The following is a 21665-nucleotide window of genomic DNA, read 5'->3' as shown; positions in this document are numbered from 1 at the left end:
TCCAACTGCACACTTCCCTGGATTGGCCGTGAGCCCCGCCCTCCTCAGGGACTCCAGCACTGCTCCCACCTGCTGCATATGCTGCTCCCAGGTCTCACTATGAATGATGACATCATCCAAGTAGGCCGCAGCATATGCAGAGTGAGGCCGCAGCACCCGGTCCATGAGGCGCTGGAACGTGGCTGGGGCCCCGAACAACCCAAATGGAAGCGTGACAAATTGGTACAAACCATACGGAGTGGAGAAGGCCGTTTTTTCCCTGGACTCTAGCGACAAGGGAATCTGCCAGTAGCCCTTGGTCAAATCCAGTGTCGTAAAAAAGCGAGCCGTGCCCAGCCGATCCAGGAGTTCGTCGACCCGGGGCATTGGATAGGCATCGAACTTGGACACCTCGTTGACTCTACGGTAGTCCACACAGAACCGTATTGACCCATCAGACTTGCGAACAAGAACAATGGGGCAACACCAGTCACTGTTGGACTCTTCTATTACTCCCATCTCTAACATAGCCTGAAGTTCTGCCTGAACAGTTTTCCTCTTATGTTCCGGCAGGCGATAGGGTCGTGAACGCACTGTCACACCCGGGGAAGTTTCTATGTGGTGGTGTATGAGGTTTGTGCGTCCTGGCAGGGGAGAGAACACGTCGGCAAACTGCCGCTGCAACGAGGCCACGTCTGCTCTCTGGCCCGGCGAGAGATGAACGTCAACGGGGACCGGCGCCGACCTGTTTGATTTAGTCACCTCCGGTCCCAGCTCATCTCTCTCAATCACCGTGGTGGCCAGAGAAACAGACGCCACCTCCCTCCAGGCTTTGAGGAGGTTAAGGTGGTAAATCTGTGTTGCTCCACCCCTGTCAGAACGCACAACCTCATAGTCAACCTCCCCCACCCGCCGTGTGACCACAAAGGGCCCTTGCCACTTGGCGAGTAATTTGGAGCTAGACGATGGTAGCAATAGAAGCACTTTATCTCCCGGTGAAAACTGTCTAAGTTTAGCCCCTCTGTTGTACAGCCGCTGTTGACGTTCCTGGGCCTGGAGCAAATTCTGCCGTGATAACTGACCCAGTGAATGGAGTTTTGCTCGCAGGTCCAGTACGTGCTGTACCTCATTTTTACTGGTGCTTGGACCCGCCTCCCAGTTTTCCTTAACCAGGTCCAAGACACCCCGAGGTTTTCTGCCGAACAGGAGTTCAAAGGGCGAAAAACCCGTGGAGGCCTGGGGCACCTCCCGCACTGCAAACAACAGAGGGTCCAACCATTTATCCCAATTACGACTATCCTCGTGTACGAACTTACGAATCATGTTCTTTAGCGTTTTGTTAAACCGCTCCACCAGGCCATCAGTCTGGGGATGGTACACACTAGTCCGGATTGAGCGGACGCCCAGTAATTCGTATAGCTCGCGTAGTGTACGTGACATAAACGATGTGCCCTGGTCAGTCAGGATCTCTTTCGGGATCCCAACTCGGGAGATGACCTGAAACAGTGCCTGTGCAACACTCTTTGCCGAGATGTTGCGCAAGGGTACTGCCTCGGGATATCGCGTTGCATAGTCCACTAGAACTAATACAAAGCGATATCCCCGTGCGCTCCGGTCTAATGGCCCGATGAGGTCCATGGCAAGCCTATCAAAAGGGACCTCCATTAATGGTAATGGGCGCAAGGGCGCTTTTGGGGTGGCCGGAGGGTTGACTAATTGACATTCGCGGCAGGATGCACACCACCGACTTACATCCGCCCGAATGCCCGGCCAGTAAAATCGGGCCATGATCCGGTTCAGTGTCTTATCATATCCGAGGTGACCCGCCATGGGGTTGTGGTGAGCCGCCTGGAAAATAGTTTCTCGGAGGCTTTTTGGGACTAACAACTGGGAGAGCTCTTCCCCTGTTCGAGCGTCACGACTCACTCTGTATAAACGGTCTTTAACGACAACAAAGTAGGGGTGAGAGAGTGCTGCGTTAGGGTGAACCGGACAACCATCAATTTCCATCACTTGGTCAAAGGCGTGGCGGAGGGTCTCATCCCGAGACTGTGCTAGGGGAAAATCTTCCATGGGCGCCATCTGTGCCCCCCCCCCAGCAGCGTCGGGATGCGGCACCTCCGCCTCACCACTAAGGACAGCACATAACTCACATTTCCCTGACTTACGTGACCGCACCCTCATGGTTTCCCCTGCTAAGCTCGTAAACCCCGGCCAATTTGTTCCCAAAATTAGAGGGTGCGTGAGGCGAGTACTAACTCCAGCCTTTACTCTATGTTTTTTCCCTTTAAAATAAATTTCCAGAGCCACCACCGGATAATCGTGAATATCCCCATGCACACACCTCACCCTCACCCACGATGCCTCCAACAATGCCCCCGGTCGAACCAAGCGCTGATGGATCATGGTCTGTTCACAACCAGAATCCAGCAGAGCTTGATGTGTACCCCCTTGTATACATACCGGTATACGGTACGTCCCTTCCGAACCGGGGGAGGGGGCCGGCGGCCCGGCAACCCTAACCACTTGCCCCACTTCCATGAGCGGGCACTCCGCTCTGATGTGGCCGGGCTGCCCACACCGCCAGCACACCTGCCCTGGCGTCTGAGGAGCCCCCCGGGGTGCCAGGTGATCAGACACGTAGGCTGGGCCCTGAGGGAAAGACGGCAGAGGGTAATTAGACGACCGGAGCGATGCATGCTCCGGCTGTGTGTGTGTGTGTGTGTGTGGGTGTGGTGCAGGAGCCGATGCTGGGAACCTCCTCCTCGGGGCTGGAGTGGGACGGCTGGCAGGGATCGTCGCTGGTCTGGTCTCCTCCCTCATGCTCCGCCGGGGAAGAGAGAGATGGTCCTCCGCGAGGACGATCGCTGCCTCGATGTTGGCCGGGCGGTGGCACTGGACCCAATTGGCTGTGGACGATGGTAACCCAGCGATGAACTGCTCCAGCGCCACCTGTCCAACGACGTCCTCAGCGGAGTGGGTCCCCGGCTGGAGCCAGCGCCTCGCTGCGTCCAGGAGCTGCTGCGCGTATGAAAAGGGGCGCCCGGCTCCTTCAAAGGAGAGCCCCCTGAACCGCCGCCGGTGTCCCTCCGACGTACTGCCCAGCCGGTCCAGGATGACTCTCCTCAGCTGTGTATAGTCGTGGCGCGCGGCCGCCGGCAGGCTGTGCGCGGCCAGCTGCGCCACGCCGGTGAGCAGGGGAAGAAGCCGAAGCGCTCTCTCCTCCTCCGGCCACCCACATGCCTCCGCCGTGCCCTCGAATATGTCCAGGTATGCCTCCGGGTCATCTTCCGCGGTCATCCGCTGCAGGGCGACGGCCGGAGACCGTCCTCGACCGGGCTCCGGGTCGGCGCCGTGGGCAGCCGGGCGTTGCAGCAGCTCCCGCAGGAGAGCACGATCGTCCCGCTGTGACGCCGCAATGTCCGCGAGGAGCTGGGACTGCTGCTGCTGCAGCGTGGTGGTGCTCTCCTGCATCGCAGCGAGGTGCTGAAGGGCCAGCGACAGCGGAGATTGTCCTTCCATGTGTCCCTGTTCAGGCGCCACTGTGAGCTTTTCCCACTCACTGGGGTTCGGGAAGGACGAGGAGGCGGCGTTGAGGGAGCAAATATACCAGTTTATTGTGAACTGAAAACAATTAATCAAACAAAAGCAGTCAGCTGTGGCTGGCTGTGATGTCAGCGCTCTGCTGCGCTGCGCTGCCCTCACTCTCTGTGTCTCTCTCTGTCTCTGCGTCTCTCTCTCTCTCTCTCTCTCTGTGTGTCCGCGTCAGGACCCAGCCTACTGCAAGAGATCAGAACCAGGTTACAAACATGCTTATATAGCTGACTAATTACCTGATTCTGTCCAGCTGTCTGATCACCGGCTGAGCCACTCCCTCCTTTCCTCCAGCAGCCGTCGCTCTAACCAAGCCCCACTGCCACAGTGACAAAAATGTTATACGTTAGTATGTCGTCAAAAATGTGACAAAAAAGTCATAGTATAGTATGTCGTCCAAAATGTGACAAAAAGTCATATGTTCGTATGTAGTACAAAATTTGACAAAAAAGTCATTGGTTAGTATGTCATCCAAAATGTGACAAAGAAGTCATAGGTTAGTATATGGTCCAACATCAGCCAAAAAAGTCATAGGTTAGTATGTGGTCCAAAATCAACAAAAAAGGTCCGAGGTTAGTATGTCGTCCAAAATGTGACAAAAAAGTCATACTTTAGCATGTCGTCCAAAAACAGTCAAAAAAAGTCAAAGTATAGTATGTCATCCAAAACATGACAAAAAAGTCATAGGTTAGTATGTAGTCCAAAATTTGACAAAAAGGTCAGACTTTGGTATGTCGTCCAAAATGTGACAAAAAAGTCAGACTTTGGTATGTCGTCCAAAATGTAACAAAAATGTTATAGGTTAGTATGTCGTCAAAAATGTGACAAAAAAGTCATAGTTTAGTATGTGGTTCAAAATCACCAAAAAAAGTCATAGTATAGTATGTCGTCCAAAATCTGTCCTAAAAGTCATAGGTTAGTATGTCGTCAAAAATTTGATAAAAAAGTCATAGTTTAGTATGTGGTCCAAAATTACCAAAAAAGGTCATAGTATAGTATGTCGTCCAAAATCTGTCAAAAAAAGTCATTGTATAGTATGTTTTCCAAAATCAGCCAAGAAAGTCATAGGTTAGTATGTCGTCCAAAATCACCAAAAAAAGTCATAGTATAGTATGTCGTCCAAAATGTGACAAAAAAGTCATACTTAAGTATGTCGTCCAAAATCTGTCAAAAAAAGTCAAAGTATAGTATGTTGTCCAAAACGTGACAAAAAAGTCATAGGTTAGTATGTCGTCCAAAATGTGACAAAAAAGTCATACTTTAGTATGTCGTCCAAAACGTGACAAAAATGTTATACGTTAGTATGTCGTCAAAAATGTGACAAAAAAGTCATAGTATAGTATGACGTCCAAAATTAGTCAAAAAAGACATAGTTCAGTATGTTGTCCAAAATGTGACAAAAAGTCATATGTTCGTATGTAGTACAAAATTTGACAAAAAAGTAATTGGTTAGTATGTCATCCAAAATGTGACAAAGAAGTCATAGGTTAGTATGTCGTCCAAAATGTGACAAAAAAGTCATACTTTAGTATGTCGTCCAAAACGTGACAAAAAAGTCACATTTTCGTCCAAAATTTTACAAAAAAAGTCATAGTATAGTATGACGTCCAAAATCACCAAAAAAGACATAGTACAGGATGTCTTCCAAAATGTGACAAAAATGTCATAGGTAAGTATGTTGTCCAAAATGTAACAAAAAAGTCATAGGTTAGTATGTCGTCCAAAATTTGACAAAAAAAGTCATAGTATAGTATGACGTCCAAAATCACCAAAAAAGACATAGTACAGGATGTCGTCCAAAATGTGACAAAAAAGTCATACTTTAGTATGTCGTCCAAAACGTGACAAAAAAGTCATAGGTTAGTATGTAGTCCAAAATTTGACCAAAAGTCATAGGTTAGTATGTCGTCCAAAATGTGACAAAAAAGTCATACTTTAGTATGTCGTCCAAAACGTGACAAAAAGTCATAGGTTAGTATGTAGTCCAAAATTTGACCAAAAGTCATAGGTTAGTATGTTGTCCAAAATGTGACAAAAAAGTCATAGTATAATATGTGGTCCAAAATCAGCCAAAAAAGTCATAGGTTAGTATGTCGTCAAAAATTTGACAAAAAAGTCATAGTTTAGTATGTGGTCCAAAATTACCAAAAAAGGTCATAGTATAGTATGTCGTCCAAAATCTGTCAAAAAAAGTCATTGTATAGTATGTTTTCCAAAATCAGCCAAAAAAGTCACAGGTTAGTATGTCGTCCAAAATCACCAAAAAAAGTCATAGTATAGTATGTCGTCCAAAATGTGACAAAAAAGTCATACTTAAGTATGTCGTCCAAAATCTGTCAAAAAAAGTCAAAGTATAGTATGTTGTCCAAAACGTGACAAAAAAGTCATAGGTTAGTATGTCGTCCAAAATGTGACAAAAAAGTCATACTTTAGTATGTCGTCCAAAACGTGACAAAAATGTTATACGTTAGTATGTCGTCAAAAATGTGACAAAAAAGTCATAGTATAGTATGACGTCCAAAATTAGTCAAAAAAGACATAGTTCAGTATGTTGTCCAAAATGTGACAAAAAGTCATATGTTCGTATGTAGTACAAAATTTGACAAAAAAGTAATTGGTTAGTATGTCATCCAAAATGTGACAAAGAAGTCATAGGTTAGTATGTCGTCCAAAATGTGACAAAAAAGTCATACTTTAGTATGTCGTCCAAAACGTGACAAAAAAGTCACATTTTCGTCCAAAATTTTACAAAAAAAGTCATAGTATAGTATGACGTCCAAAATCACCAAAAAAGACATAGTACAGGATGTCTTCCAAAATGTGACAAAAATGTCATAGGTAAGTATGTTGTCCAAAATGTAACAAAAAAGTCATAGGTTAGTATGTCGTCCAAAATTTGACAAAAAAAGTCATAGTATAGTATGACGTCCAAAATCACCAAAAAAGACATAGTACAGGATGTCGTCCAAAATGTGACAAAAAAGTCATACTTTAGTATGTCGTCCAAAACGTGACAAAAAAGTCATAGGTTAGTATGTAGTCCAAAATTTGACCAAAAGTCATAGGTTAGTATGTCGTCCAAAATGTGACAAAAAAGTCATACTTTAGTATGTCGTCCAAAACGTGACAAAAAGTCATAGGTTAGTATGTAGTCCAAAATTTGACCAAAAGTCATAGGTTAGTATGTTGTCCAAAATGTGACAAAAAAGTCATAGTATAATATGTGGTCCAAAATCAGCCAAAAAAGTCATAGGTTAGTATGTCGTCAAAAATTTGACAAAAAAGTCATAGTTTAGTATGTGGTCCAAAATTACCAAAAAAGGTCATAGTATAGTATGTCGTCCAAAATCTGTCAAAAAAAGTCATTGTATAGTATGTTTTCCAAAATCAGCCAAAAAAGTCACAGGTTAGTATGTCGTCCAAAATCACCAAAAAAAGTCATAGTATAGTATGTCGACCAAAAGGTGACAAAAAAGTCATAGGTTAGTATGTCGTCCAAAATGTGACAAAAAAGTCATACTTTAGTATGTCGTCCAAAACGTGACAAAAAAAGTCATAGTATAGTATGTCGTCCAAAACGTGACAAAAAAGTCATAGGTTAGTATGTCGTCCAAAATGTGACAAAAAAGTCATACTTCTGTATGTCGTCCAAAATCTGTCAAAAAAAGTCATAGTATAGTATGTCGTACAAAATCTGTCAAAAAAAGTCATTGTATAGTATGTTTTCCAAAATCAGCCAAAAAAGTCATAGGTTAGTATGTCGTCCAAAATCACCAAAAAAAGTCATAGTATAGTATGTCGTCCAAAAGGTGACAAAAAAGTCATAGGTTAGTATGTCGTCCAAAATGTGACAAAAAAGTCATACTTTAGTATGTCGTCCAAAACGTGACAAAAAAAGTCATAGTATATAGTATGTCGTCCAAAACGTGACAAAAAAGTCATAGGTTAGTATGTCGTCCAAAATGTGACAAAAAAGTCATACTTTAGTATGTCGTCCAAAATCTGTCAAAAAAAGTCATAGGTTAGTATGTCGTCCAAAACATGACCAAAAAGTCATAGGTTAGTATGTCGTCCAAAATGTGACAAAAAAGTCATACTTTAGTATGTCGTCCAAAACGTGACAAAAAAGTCATAGGTTAGCATTTCGTCCAAAATGTGACAAAAAAGTCATACTTAAGTAAGTCATCCAAAATTTGACAAAAAAGTCATACTTTAGTATGTCGTCCAAAATGTGACAAAAATGTTATACGTTAGTATGTCGTCAAAAATGTGACAAAAAAGTCATAGTTTAGTATGTGGTTCAAAATCACCAAAAAAAGTGATAGTATAGTATGTCGTCCAAAATTTGACAAAAAAGTCATAGCATAGTATGTCATTCAAAATTTGACAAAAAAGTCATAGGTTAGTATGTCGTCCAAAACATGACAAAAAAGTCATAGGTTAGTAAGTAGTCCAAAATTTTACAAAAAAGTCATAGGTTAGTATGTCGTCCAAAACATGACCAAAAAGTCATAGGTTAGTATGTCGTCCAAAAACAGTCAAAAAAAGTCAAAGTAAAGTATGTCGTCCAAAATGTGACAAAAAAGTCATACTTTAGTATGTCGTCCAAAACGTGACAAAAAAGTCATAGGTTAGTATGTAGTCCAAAATTTGACAAAAATTCATAGGTTAGTATGTTGTCCAAAATGTGACAAAAAAGTCATAGTTTAGTATGTGGTCCAAAATCTATCAAAAAAGTCATAGTATAATATGTGGTCCAAAATCAGCCAAAAAAGTCATAGGTTAGTATGTGGTCCAAAATCACCAAAAAAGTCATAGGTTAGTATGTCGTCAAAAATTTGACAAAAAAGTCATAGTTTAGTATGTGGTCCAAAATCACCAAAAAAGGTCATAGTATATAGTATGTCGTCCAAAACGTGACAAAAAAGTCATAGGTTAGTATGTCGTCCAAAATGTGACAAAAATGTCATAGGTTAGTATGTTGTCCAAAATGTGACAAAAATGTCATAGGTTAGTATGTCGTCCAAAATGTGACAAAAATGTCATAGTTTAGTATGTGGTCCAAAATCACCAAAAAAAGTCATAGTATAGTATGTCGTCCAAAACGTGACAAAAAAGTCATAGGTTAGTATGTCGTCCAAAATGTGACAAAAATGTCATAGGTTAGTATGTTGTCCAAAATGTGACAAAAATGTCATAGGTTAGTATGTCGTCCAAAATGTGACAAAAATGTCATAGTTTAGTATGTGGTCCAAAATCACCAAAAAAAGTCATAGTATAGTATGTTTTCCAAAATCAGCCAAAAAAGTCATAGGTTAGTATATGGTCCAAAATCACGAAAAAAGGTCATACGTTAGTATGTCCTCCAAAATATGACAAAAAAGTCAAACTTTAGTATGTCGTCCCAAATCAATCAAAATACTCATAGTATAATGTCGTCCAAAATCTGTCAAAAAAGTAATCGTATAGTATGTTCTCAAAAATCTGTCAAAAACGTCATAGTATAGTATGTCGTACAAAATCAGTCAAAAAAGTCATAGTATAGTATGACGTCCAAAATTAGTCTAAAAAGACATAGTTCAGTATGTCGTCCAAAATGTGACAAAAAAGTCATAGGTTAGTATGTCGTCCAAAACGTTACAAAAAAGTCATACGTTAGTATGTCGTCCTAAATGTGAGAAAAAAAAACTCAGAAATTCAACCCGAAAAAAAAATGGTTTGAAATTTCGACTTGAAAAAAATAAAACAAAATTCAGACTTGAAAAAACGGTTAAAAATATTAAGAAATAAAAGCTCATTCATCCGGAAAAGTGAATGCATTAGACAGTAAAGGACATTTCAAAGTCAAATCCATTTTAAAACCCTGAACTCTTTATTTAAAATATGCATAACATGTCTCCTACAGAACGATACAGAACAGTACAATCACTTTTTTTTTTCTTCGTAATCACACATTTAAAATGTAAAATGGTTCCTGGCAGAAACTGCCTGCAAGCAAATTGAACTTCCTACTTTGGCTCCATCCTGCCAGAAGAGAAAAGAAGCAATGCCTGAAAGTACCAAGAACAAACAAACTCAAAGAAAGTCACAGAACACCACAACTGTGACAGACGTGTGTGTGTGTGTGTGTGTGTGTGATGGCAGAGTTGAAGCTGGTGTGTGTGCAGATGAACACAGGGTTCCTACAAATCCTCCCTTCAGCCTCCTGCACTTTACAATCAGGACCAAACAGAATCTGGAGAAGCCGTTTGGAAACAGGTCACAGCTCCACAATGAAATGTACAAGTGGCTGAAAACCCCCAAAACGTCCCGTGTCAGCAGGTGTAAATGTGAACGTACTGCTTTATATTACAATAGTTTTAAAAACTAATGTAGGAACCCTAAAAGAAAAAAAAAACTTCCTGTCTGCCATTATACACAGCCTCATAATACATGCCATAACATACGACTATATAGCACATATTACATCCAACATTGTATCAGGCAAAGACTCTGAAAGGAAATACTTTGTAGAAGTTTATAATAACTTTATGTTACACTTGTGTACAAATGTTTTTTTTCTTGGTTTTTTTACACACGGATTGTTGTCTTTTTTTTTTCCAGATACACTCCATCATTCTGTGACAGTCCTCTCAGCTCACTGGTGATGGATTTAATGGATAAGGCTGGCAAATTTTATTTCACATGTATGTATGCGTGCGTGAGATCTACAGCCACTTTATTAGGTACACAAATATCTTATCAACCAATCACATTAATGCATTGAGGCACACGGTCGACCCGATGATCAGAATAGAGAAGATGAGTCATGTGAGATTGGACGTGACATTGTCGTTGATGGAAAAATCGATACAGTGAAATATTGCGATATTTTGCACGGTGATATTAGAGATATTTTTTTTTAAAAGCATATACTTTATTTTATGAAAAACAAACGTGAAACTTTTTTGTTGGCAATTGAAATTTAGTTTCAATTGCCAAGTGCTCACTCTCACCAGAGGTGTTGTGTGAGTATATTGCAAAATATGATTTTGAATACTGATTACTATTTTTCGGATATCGTGATAATATCATGTCGTGGTGTCTCTACGATCCCTCTCATTTGCTCTCTCTTGCTTAACTTTACTCGCTCACGGTTCTGCACGGAATCTCACATCAACGGCGGAGAGAGACATTGGACAGTGTCCACAACACCGTTCTGCGTAGTCTACGTACATCAAGCAATGCAGGGCATGAAACAGTAGGTGGCGTCGTAACAAATCAAGGAAGACATTTACCTAAATATCAACTTTACTTCTTTCTTGCACAAAATTAAAGCACTTTCAATGACCCATGTCTATTTAGGGCAATTTTTAAGGGCCTTGACCTTATTTTTATTCACAAACTTTCAAGGATTCTTTCAAGGACCCGTGGGAGCCCTGTGTGTGACAGTGACACGACAACGCAGGTGACATTTCAGAGCAGTAATCATTATATCCTAAGTCTTTTTCCTTGAGATTATTTTACGGTCACGTGTCATAAATGTCTGACGCCTACAGGGCATTGTCTGGAAAATATTTATTTAGGGGCTGCGTCGTTTAAAGCCACAGGTCAGAGAGCGATAGAAAGGCAACAGCAACTCAAATAACAAATCAGAACGAGTGAACAACACAAGGAATGGGCTACAGCGGCAGAAGATCACACCTCATGCCACTCCTGCCGCTTTATTAGGCGTATTGTGTACCTAAAAAGAGTGTGTATATACACATATATAAAGTTCTGAGCTAAAGAGCACTATTGTTGCCAATAAACTTTTTCCTCACCATAGACACAACCAGGAACCACTGAAATCACTCCCCAAAGTTTTCTGTTTGTAGATGAAGCTTCAGTAAAAAGATGTTTTTGGAATTAAGTTTTTTTTTTTTTTTTTTAAAGGAACCTTTATGTCTTTAGGTGTCTTTAACCTCTCACAAGGAACCAATAGACTTGGAGCTGAGAGCCACAGACAGCAAAAAAACAAAAACACTCTTAACACATTAATGCTTCAGAATATGAAACAGAGAATGACACCAGCCTTTTTTTTTTCCGTCACTGTGAACAATAAGAAAACCAGGGAGGAGAGAAGCTACTTAAATGTGACAGCTCAAAAATACTCCAACTAAATCAAAACACAAACGTGGCGATAAATGAAACCTAGAGACGTGTAACAATTAAACCAAGCTAAGAGTAAAGGTGTGCAGGAGAAGGTGGTAACAGAAACAGAAAATAAAAAAGGAAATCCACACGGACAGAATGAATGAAGGAGACCACACCCACATAATCTATATGCAGAGGTAAGGGGCTGACACTAAATCCTTATCTACACACACCAGCTGCTGAATTATCTCCTAACTACGCCATGTTCTTTTTGACAGATATGTTATGATGTCGTCAAGTGCAGTCCTGTGCAACACACTCAAATACTATTGTCTAAAGAGACAGGGGACGGGGGATGGGTATAAAATACGTTCTGCATTTTTTGTTATTTTTTAAATCTTAACAAAAAAGACATAGAATTCAGCCTTTAAAAATTCTCCTCTTCTTAAAGCCGTCCAAAGGGTCCTGCAGGTAAAATCTCTTCTCTCCAGGAACACACACACACACGCACCCTCCACCGGGTGCTGCTACGTACGTCACAGTTTAGCACGCGTCAGTGAACTACTCATGAATAAATAATCTGATAATCTGATAATAAATAAGAGGAGGTGGGTGGTCCTGGATGTGCAGGTTTCAGGGGGAGGAGTAAGATGAGGAGCTGGAGCTCGGCTTCACTCGGTCTGCTCAGCTCCTCGGTAACGTGATGGGAGTCTTGACATCTCTGTGTTGTGACATCCAGACAAGGAGCACCAGTAGCCCCGCTTCTCCCTCCCTCCCTCCCTCCCCTCCCCTCCCCATCCCGCTTCATCCATTCAAGTGTCAACTGAGTCTTAGTGCTCGTCAGGTTGAGTCCAGCAGCAGCAGATCATCAGCTGTCCATGCTGCAACATTCTGACAGGACAGGAAAAAGGCAAAGATCACTTTATCCCGGCGGCTCACGCTCACGGCGCTGCTCTGCTTCCATGAGCTTGTCACACTACACACGCGCGACTGCAGTGTTAGTCGTCCCCCGTCAGTCCCAGTGGCTGCAGTTTCTCACAACCACGTAGACGATTTCAAAATACTTTTTTCCGATCCCCTGGCACATTATAGGGATCGTTACTTTTTTTTTCTTTTTCTTTTTTTTTGAAGCCATAACTGGTCGCCCTCACTGAAAGCGCGACAGCCAGTGATGACAAGAGGACAAACCGGTTTTAGTCCGTTTAACAAAAACCTCTGCTCAAAAAATCAACACCTACGTGAGCCTCTGATGTCTAAAGAATATGTTTGGTGATTTCTCTGACCTTTTCTGAATGGAAACTTTGTGCCACTTTGTAAACCGCTCACTGCTCGAGCCAAAGTCCATAGAGAAAATCAGCAATTTTACATCACAGCAAACAGGAACTGCTGATCGCCTGCTGTTTACGTGTTATTTTGTGATTTAGGTGTTGGGTGTTTGGTGGGTGAAATCCTTAGTTTTAGATTCATCTAAGCAACACAAACTTACAAAACAAGGCAGCAGGAGACCAGCAGCTCTCGTGTCCATGCGAGCTAAAAACGCTGCTTTTCTCAATGGACTTTGGTGTGGGACAAGTGAACAATTAACAAAGCTTTCTAATGGCTGGATAAAGTAATAAACACATTTTTAGATGCTTGTAGATAAGAAGGTGTGGACGTTATCAGGTGAGTCTTTTGTTAAGTGGTTTAAAATCTGTTTTTCACACTGGTTCCTGACGATGATGGCATGCTGGCAATGTGCCGTTTACAGTCCCTAACAGCCATTCATGCAGGTTTTCATGCTCATACCATTGAGCCCCTCTGAATCCTGGACATCCAGGAAGGGGGCAGGTCCCCAGATTCGGACGGTTCCGTCGTCTGAGGCGCTGGCCAGCAGTCCAGGCAGGACGGGATTCCAGCTCACGCAGTTGACCGTGCGGGTGTGACCAGTGAGCTCTGCGATCGGCAGCTCGCTACGTCGGTGCCAGATGTAAACTTTGTGATCTGAAAGGCAAACAGGAGACTTTGTTAGCTGCTACCACAGTGAAAAGATAGTTTTACGAATTAAAAAGGGAGAATTTCACAGACTTTTCCTGGCAGTACTTTGCTGAATGTGTACAAGGGTTGCTCAGATTATCAACTGAATGTTTATTTTAACCTTTTAGGTACAGTGTAAGTTTTATGACATTCAAATGTACTTTTAAACACGACACGCTTGACATTGAGACATTGACATTAGGGCCAGGTTAAAAAAAAAATTGTTTTTTTACTATTTTCTGATTCATATCGATTGTTTGTGTACAAACTCCAAACCAGAGTTCCCACAACTTAGTTGAATTAAAGGACTTTCCAGGACCAATTCCCACAAATTCAAGGATCAAATGTGCTGACACAGCTTAAGATGGGAGGGAAAATGTTATTGTTATATGCAGCACGCTCTGCATCTGGTCAAGTGATTGTCCTTGGGATCTTGGTCTTTGTTAAATTTTGGTCCCCCGAGGATAGAACTTTTGTAGATTCTACTGGGCAACTACTCTGCCAAGCTTGCTACTGAAACATATTATACTGTCTTGCCTTCACTTCCACTGGCGATGAAGTCTTCATTGTGGCCCCCGAGGCAGGAGTGGATGGTGTAGAAACCTTGGGTGACCCCTTGATACTTCCTCACCAGCACCCTGTCCTGCAAGTCCCATAGGTGCACGCCCTACAAACACAGAGGGTTTGTTAACGACACACTTCCAAACCTACATGGAACTCAACCACGACTGCAGCGATTGGCTCAGGTTTAAATGAAAGAGAGAGAGAAAAGCTGAGGTCGTAATGAGCTGCTCACCTGGGTGGCCACATTGAGCAGAGCTAACCTTCCATTTTTGGAAACAGTGAACGACATGATGGGATGGTCCTCCTGCACGCTGGAATGATACGACACAACAGGATCAACATGCAGAGTAAACACAGTGCTGCAGCAGTGGAGATCAGTCTCGAGCGAAACATGTAGTTAACTGTCAATGAATCATTTTAACTTTAAAGTTCTGCAAATCGATGCAGTTTCCTTTGATTTGTTACCGGCTGTTTTCTGGGGCTCCACTGCATCTTTTCATTCTACAAACATCACCTTATAAAAAAAACATACAAAAATGACTTCCATAATTGGTAAATCAATTAAGAAACACGAGAGAACTGTGTCTCTGATGTGAGTGAGAGCCTGAAACTGCTACAGGAAAAGCAAAATAACCATTTAAATTTCTAAAATGGCTACATTTTATGCAGATATCAACAGGAAAAGTGGGCGTTAATGTTACTCAGCTCAGTCACCGCGGTGACTTACATGTTTCTGTCAGTCAGGTCCTCAAAGTTGTATCCTCGGATACGTTGGTGGGTGTCGGATGCGAGAACGGTCCGGCCGTCGCCCAGACACCACAGGCACTGAACCCGAACTCCTTCCCATGAGTCAAGCAGGTTTCCATCCAAGTCCTGGGAGTCAAAATAAAACCGAATGCATTCAGAACACACCATTACAGATCCCTCTGAGCTGTGAGGCCAACACACCCACCCACTAACATATAGTGTAGTTCACTAACAGGTAAGTCTGTAGTGTTAATTATATATAGTAGAAACCTCTATTATTGGCCACATTCATTTTATTTAGCTACAGTGTAAAAAATGTTGTTATTTTCAGTAAATCTATGGATCAACCCCTAAAAAACATTACTAAAACCCTGGAAAAGTTTTCACATTATATTCAACGTATAGCTCTATTTTGTTTTACTTATAAGAATGATATACTTGTAAATAAAGGTTCAACTCACTCTGTGTCAGAAAGTCAAACTGAACTACGTTGGATCCTGAACATAATTATGAAGTTGCACTCCAAAATCCTCCATGGTTTACATACAGTGCTTATGGGGTTAAGGTTAGAGTTAACACAACCCTTAAGTGAAAGAATCATTTGAGGTTTCAGCGTCTTTCTTTGTTTACAAGGCAACCTCGGTTAAACTCAGATCATGAGTCATGACATTTTAATTGCACATCAAAGGCTCCTACAGTGAACAAACAAGCAGCGTTTGTTTCGTTCAGTGCAAAGACAGGGACAACTGTGCACACGATGACACAGGATGTTTCAAAGTTCATTTCATTACAGTATCAGTGATCTGGACTGGTAGTGGCTTCAGTGATGAATTAACACAGAGTCAGAGCCAACTGTACTCACACACTGGTAAAACTGGCCTCTCTGGCCTCCGGTGACGAAGCGTTTGCCATCTGGATTCCAAGCCACACTGGTCAGGCTATCTTCATGAGACTGACTCATCTTTGTTCGTAACTCCCCCGTCTGCACAGCAGAGGCGAAAGGTGGGAGAAACATGACTGGAAAGGTCAGTTTCCACACACTGTACACTGTAACACAATCATTTCAACATTTTTGGTTCACGTGACTGAAAATACAGAGTCATAACGGCCGACATGGATCTTCCTTCAGGTTTGAATAAATGTGTTTTAGGGCTGCAATGATGATTTGATTATCAAATGATTACTAAATTAATCATCAACTATTTTGATACGTGATTAATCTGTTTGAGTGCTTTTTTTAAATAATTAAAACAAGCTCTCTGACTTTTCAGCTTCATAACTGTGATTATTTTTCTGGTTTCTTTGCTCCATAGAACAAAGAAATCATTCAAACTGAGCAATTTTGATTTGTGGACAAAATAATACATTTCAGAACATTGTGATTACCAGGTTTGGGAAACAATGATCAACATATTTCACCATTTTGTGACATTTTACGGACCAAAGAGATGAATCGACAGGTTAATCGATAATGAAAATAATCGTTAGTTGCAGCCCTAATGTGTTTAAAGATGATTATTCCGACTAAATACAGGTCCAGTTCCCTTTTACATTAAACAGACTGATGCACCATTTTAAATCTCTAGCATTTAAATAAAGATGTGGAAAAGTTAGGGTGACTGGGTAAAAAGGCAAGGTTGCAGGGACTGGCTGAAGTTGCAATGATTGTGATTGTGACATCACGAAATCCTGGAGGATTTCAACAATAGCCTAATTAACATTTTAAGTCAAATACACAGCTCGTTCAGAGAGAGCCCTGGTGTTATCTCTCTCTGAAGTGTCACAAACACTAAAAGTGAGTCAAGACTATCTTTTACTTCTGATCGTACGCCTCAAAGCGTGTGTCAAATGATTCAAAATGCTGGTTGTATTTTTCAAGGAGCATAGTTAATGATAGCATCAGCCCCCAGGCGAGTAGTTGCAGGTTGTGTTCACTCACGCAAATGATCCAGCAACAGAGACACAGGAGTACATTTCTTTTGTGGTGAACACAGATAATATTTTTGTGAAAGTGGGCAGCTGTGCGTGTGTGTGTTATGTTGTACCTGTACATTCCACAGCCACAGCTCAGAGCAGTCATCAGGACCACAGGCTATTAGGTAGGTGTCGTCTGGACTCCAGGCCAGATAAGAAACGCCATAAGCATGACCTTCCAGAGTCTTCAGCAACTTGAGCTGCTGGGTTTCCTGTTGACCAAAAGACACAACAGTCCTTAGTCCACTTTATTTCAGCATTCACAAGCTAACAGACTTTTCTCTCCTGCTACAAAGTGGAAATAAAGACGTCAGCAAAAATGTGCGAGTACCACGTCGACGTGCCACACGATGACTGTGGTGTCTTTGGACCCGGTCGCTAGTTTTGTGCCGTCGTTGGAGAACTTGCAGAACCAGACCTCATTGCAGTGTTCGGTCAGAATCTGCTGAGTGTAGCAGGGGAACTGTTTCCTAAAGATTAAGAACAGATGATGAATTAAGAGATAAGAGGTGTAGTCGTCATCGAAGTAGAAGAACCCTCAGCCTGGTTTGAGCCCTGCTACAGTGCAGCGAGTATGAGTGTCTCCTTACCTGCTGCAGGTGTGGTCCAGGAGCAGGGACACAGAGTCCAGTCCACTGTCCAGCTTGGTGTTGTGGTAGAGGCAGCGCTCCCTCTGCAGCTCAACCGCCTGCTTCAGCAGAGTCTGCAGGCGGCGAGGGGGCAGCATCACTGAGGGAGGCAGGTAGGCTGCACACACACACACACACACACACACACACACACACACACACACACACACACACACAGTTTAGACAATCAAAAACTGAAGAGTTTTGTCCAAATGTATCCGACTGTTCATTCTTTCTGCCACTGTGCTGTGTAGTATTCAGCGCACTAATATCTACTCAGCTCAGTAACACAAGTTTTATTTCAATAATTCATGATTTAGTGTTTGTTGTTACTGTGGTGACAAATCTGCTGAATGATTTGCGATTTCTGCCATCAAGTGGAGCAGCCATTACTGTGGTGGCAGGTCGCAGTGACTCACTGTAGTGACAGCAGTGTAGTGGAACATTATGAATCGCGTTATTAACATTACTCAAATATTAAATAATAGCAGAACAACCACCGCGGCTAGAGTCCGACACCGAGTAGAAACAAGGACTACTTCAGCACCACTGGCCACATTTCAATAAATTAAGCACAGTGTAATATGCCGCTGTGATAGTAACCTAAAGAGTTAACTTAATATTTATACAGAGCAGAGATATAGGAATGGAAAAACAGCGAACATGGCAAGGATTGATGATCTACTTCCAAATGTTGAGATGTAATAGCCTCTGTTCTTCAGCTGAAAAGTATTATTTTTCCGAATGTCCATCCTCGAGTCCAGATGGACCGGCTCCCATTGCTGCTCATTACCGGGGAGCTTTCAATCTCGCCAATTATTTACTGACAATTGAAAACAGCCAGGACGACCAGCTGGGACTGATGGGGCATTTTCAGGTCCTCAGCTCTGGCTTTTCACCATAGAGGATTTACTAAGACAGTGTAAGTTGGAATTAAACATGAAGCTTTACAATAAAAATCATACAGTGTATGCCCAGCTTAAGAAAGAAGCCCTTAAACCTGTGACCCACAGTTACCCACAATACAGTGAAAGTGTAATCTTAGCAAACACAAGGGGACAAAGTTGAAATGACTCTTGTGATTAAGGATAAACATTTCCCCTCTTAATTCATGCACGTTTTGTGAATTAAATACCACGACAGGATTTAGTCTGAAAAGTCCACGTTTTACTGATGACATTGATGAGTATTTACCCTCAAACTAAGCCAATTTCACCCGTGTTTTTCCTGTCGTACCATGTCAAAATGTCTGCCATGAAAAAAAAGCGTAGGTAGGACAAGTTCATTTAAGTAAAACATACTATATGTAAGAATGACTAACGGGCGTTGTGAAGTGGATTGTACTCACTCTGGAGCTTGTCCAGCAGCTTTGTTCGTGATGCCGTGCCTTTGCCTTCCCACTCTGCTTTGGCTCGCAGGTCTTCTGCGTGACTGCACATCAGGTACCTTCAAAACACACCGATGACACATTCTCAGAGTTAGCGCACATGGATTGTTCTGTTCCGACATGCATCTCTTCTCACTTCTACAGACTCTTGCTGCACAACCAGTGCATCGAAAATAAGGTTAGATTTTCCAAAGCTTCAGTCTTAACACCAGTGTCATTTTTGTGTTGTGGCTGATTGTTGCCATAAGTGCATTTTAAACAAATACAAACGAGAATATAGTTCCTTCATCAGTCTGCACTAACTGAAAACAACATTTTCAGCCAAGCTACCAATAAAATGTATGATTCAAAGCTGTGACAAACAAAAGATGACCAACATGAAATGATGGCTCCTAAATGCTGATCATACATTGTAGAGTCTACAAACATTAATTCAATTCAAAAACTGAAATATCACATCACACAACTTTAACATTATATAATCACTTGTATCATTCCTGTGAGGGGTTAGGGTTACTGCAACATCTTTCCTTTCTTTTTTTCACTAAATGTGCTGCTGTAACATTGGATACTTCCTCGTTATGGGACTAATAAATAATTATCTTATCACGAAAGAGCCAGACTGACCCACTCAGGACGTGGATACGTTCTGTGTTGTACTTGAGAGGTGTGAGCTCAGCTCTGAGCACTTGCAGAGCCTCCAGGACCTTCCCATCTTCAAGATACTCCAGATACTTCTGCTGCAGCAGGAGGAACTTCATCCTCTGCACAGGAAGACAAGAACGAGACAAGGCAAATAATCACAGAGGGACTGTAGTCAACAAATTCTCCGGCTTCAGACTCCGGCTGATTACAGAGACAGTGTACTGTACATGCTGGTGAGACAACAAAGTGTTAAAGCTCCAGTGCATATACCGCCCCCCTGTGGACTTCTGAGTAACTGACAAAACAGTGCGGTCTCTATGGCGCATTTCTACTCTCATAAGCCGTGTTTCCACCGAGTGGAACGGTCGAAGCAAACGCAGTCAAAGCAAACAGGGGAAGAAAAGTTGCTGTATATCCTCATTTTTTGTCTTTGTTCGTTTCACCTGTACGACGAGACGCTACGTAACTCGCTGACCCAGGATTGTGATTAAAATACGATTGTGTACTCCTACTGAATGTCCGGGTTTATTATCAGCAGAGACCGTTGCTGACCGGTGTTTTCAGCCGTAGTGGAGACAAGAAGGACTTGTCTGCTCAGTTGTGACATAAAAGGCGTCCCTCTGTTTGCAGTGTGGGATTGTCTCAAAAGACACCAAAACAAAACAGTGAGAAAGAGAGGGAGTCACACAGAGAGTGAGTCATGTGGCCTTGATAGGCTTAATCTGGATTGTGTGACACTCATTTGATAGTGGTGTGAATGTAGCAGGCTTTTATTTATGTTTAAGAGCTACACGCACTACAGTCAGGCTGCAACTAACAAGTGTTTTCATAATCGATTCATCTGTTGATTATTTTCCTTATTAATCAAGTATTTGTTGTCAGAAAATGTTGGAGAATGTCGATCGGTGATTCCCAAACCTGGAAATGATGAGGTTCTCAAATGCCTTGTTTTGTCCACAAACCAAAATTATTCAGTTCTAATGATGTCTTTGTTGTATGGAGCAAAAGAAACCAGAAAGAAAATCACATTTAAGAGGCTGAAAAATAAGAAGGCTTGTTTTAATAAACCCTCTAAAATCAAATAATCGATTATCAAAATAGTTGGAGATTCATTTAGTAATTGATTATTAAAATATTACAGCTTTAAAGACACATGCCAGTGTTGTGAGAACTGCTTTATTTGTCACTTACCACTATGGCGCTTGGAGAATGCATCATTGCCTTCAACTCATTCAGATCACTCTCAGCCTGAATGTAAGACAGGAAAGGTACGACTGTTAGGGTTTTCTAGGTCAGGCTGATCAGCAGAAAGATCACCTAAATAATAAATATAACATAGAGTGCACAGAAAACGTGTTTACAAAGACTCCTGAGTATTCTGGATAAGATCACTTGACCCCCACCTTGTCCCACTCTCCTTCCATAACGTGATTGCGAAACCTGGTGGCAGAGGGATGCTCCAGTCTGCAGCCCGACTCCTGCATCAGGAGATCCACTGTCTGACTGTAAACAATATCCACAGCAGAGCAGAAAAGAAAAATCAATTAACATGACCTCGCAAATGCATCCACTGCAAAGCTGCCATCAGAGATGTTGTCTCTCGTCTCTAAGATGTGTGCAACTTCCTGTCTGTTGCTGTCATTAGGGCAATCATGTTTTTTTTAATTTAATAATTATGACGTCTTGTCACGCCCAAAGTCAAACAGACTTCCAAGGGAGATGATGGCGTTCCCTCGCAGAGTGGTATGTCACAGTAAATAGCTATTTCTTCACGCCCTTTTTCTGCTTTTTTTTCAGAGATAATTATACATAATTATACTTTGATGGTAACTAACTTGTTTTGCCCCCTGGATACTAGAGCAACAACAAATGATTATTTTCATAATTATTCATTTTCCTGATTAATTGAAAACTTAAGCGCTTAAAGAACACAACAAATTTGAGGCCAATTTCCTGGTGAGAAATTACTGCAAATGGAATGACAACAAGTACTACATACATTACCAACACATATGTTT

At 42.0% G+C, this 21665-nt stretch overlaps 1 protein-coding gene across 2 annotated transcripts; it reads right to left on the bottom strand.

Moving 5' to 3' along the window:
- Positions 1–12484: 12484 nt before the first annotated feature.
- On the bottom strand, positions 12485–21144 carry wdr26a (WD repeat domain 26a). Of its 2 annotated transcripts, XM_058648722.1 has the most exons (13): positions 21051–21144; positions 20839–20895; positions 19630–19766; positions 18964–19061; positions 17577–17733; positions 17318–17456; positions 17058–17198; positions 15875–15994; positions 14993–15138; positions 14498–14576; positions 14239–14368; positions 13474–13668; positions 12485–12579 (listed from the first exon to the last, which is right to left on the bottom strand). In XM_058648722.1, the coding sequence occupies exons 1-13, from the start codon at positions 21129–21131 to the stop codon at positions 12557–12559; spliced, it is 1503 nt and encodes a 500-aa protein (XP_058504705.1). In that variant the 5' UTR covers positions 21132–21144; the 3' UTR covers positions 12485–12556. The 2 variants fall into 2 exon arrangements, with proteins under 2 accessions (XP_058504705.1, XP_058504704.1); XM_058648721.1 differs by lacking the exon at positions 12485–12579 and having other exon boundaries at positions 12664–13668.
- Between the last annotated feature and the right edge of the window lie 521 nt (positions 21145–21665).

This window comes from Solea solea, chromosome 13 (genome assembly GCF_958295425.1).
Source record: "Solea solea chromosome 13, fSolSol10.1, whole genome shotgun sequence".
Lineage (NCBI taxonomy): Eukaryota > Metazoa > Chordata > Actinopteri > Pleuronectiformes > Soleidae > Solea > Solea solea.
This window is presented reverse-complemented; position numbering and strand designations above follow the sequence as displayed.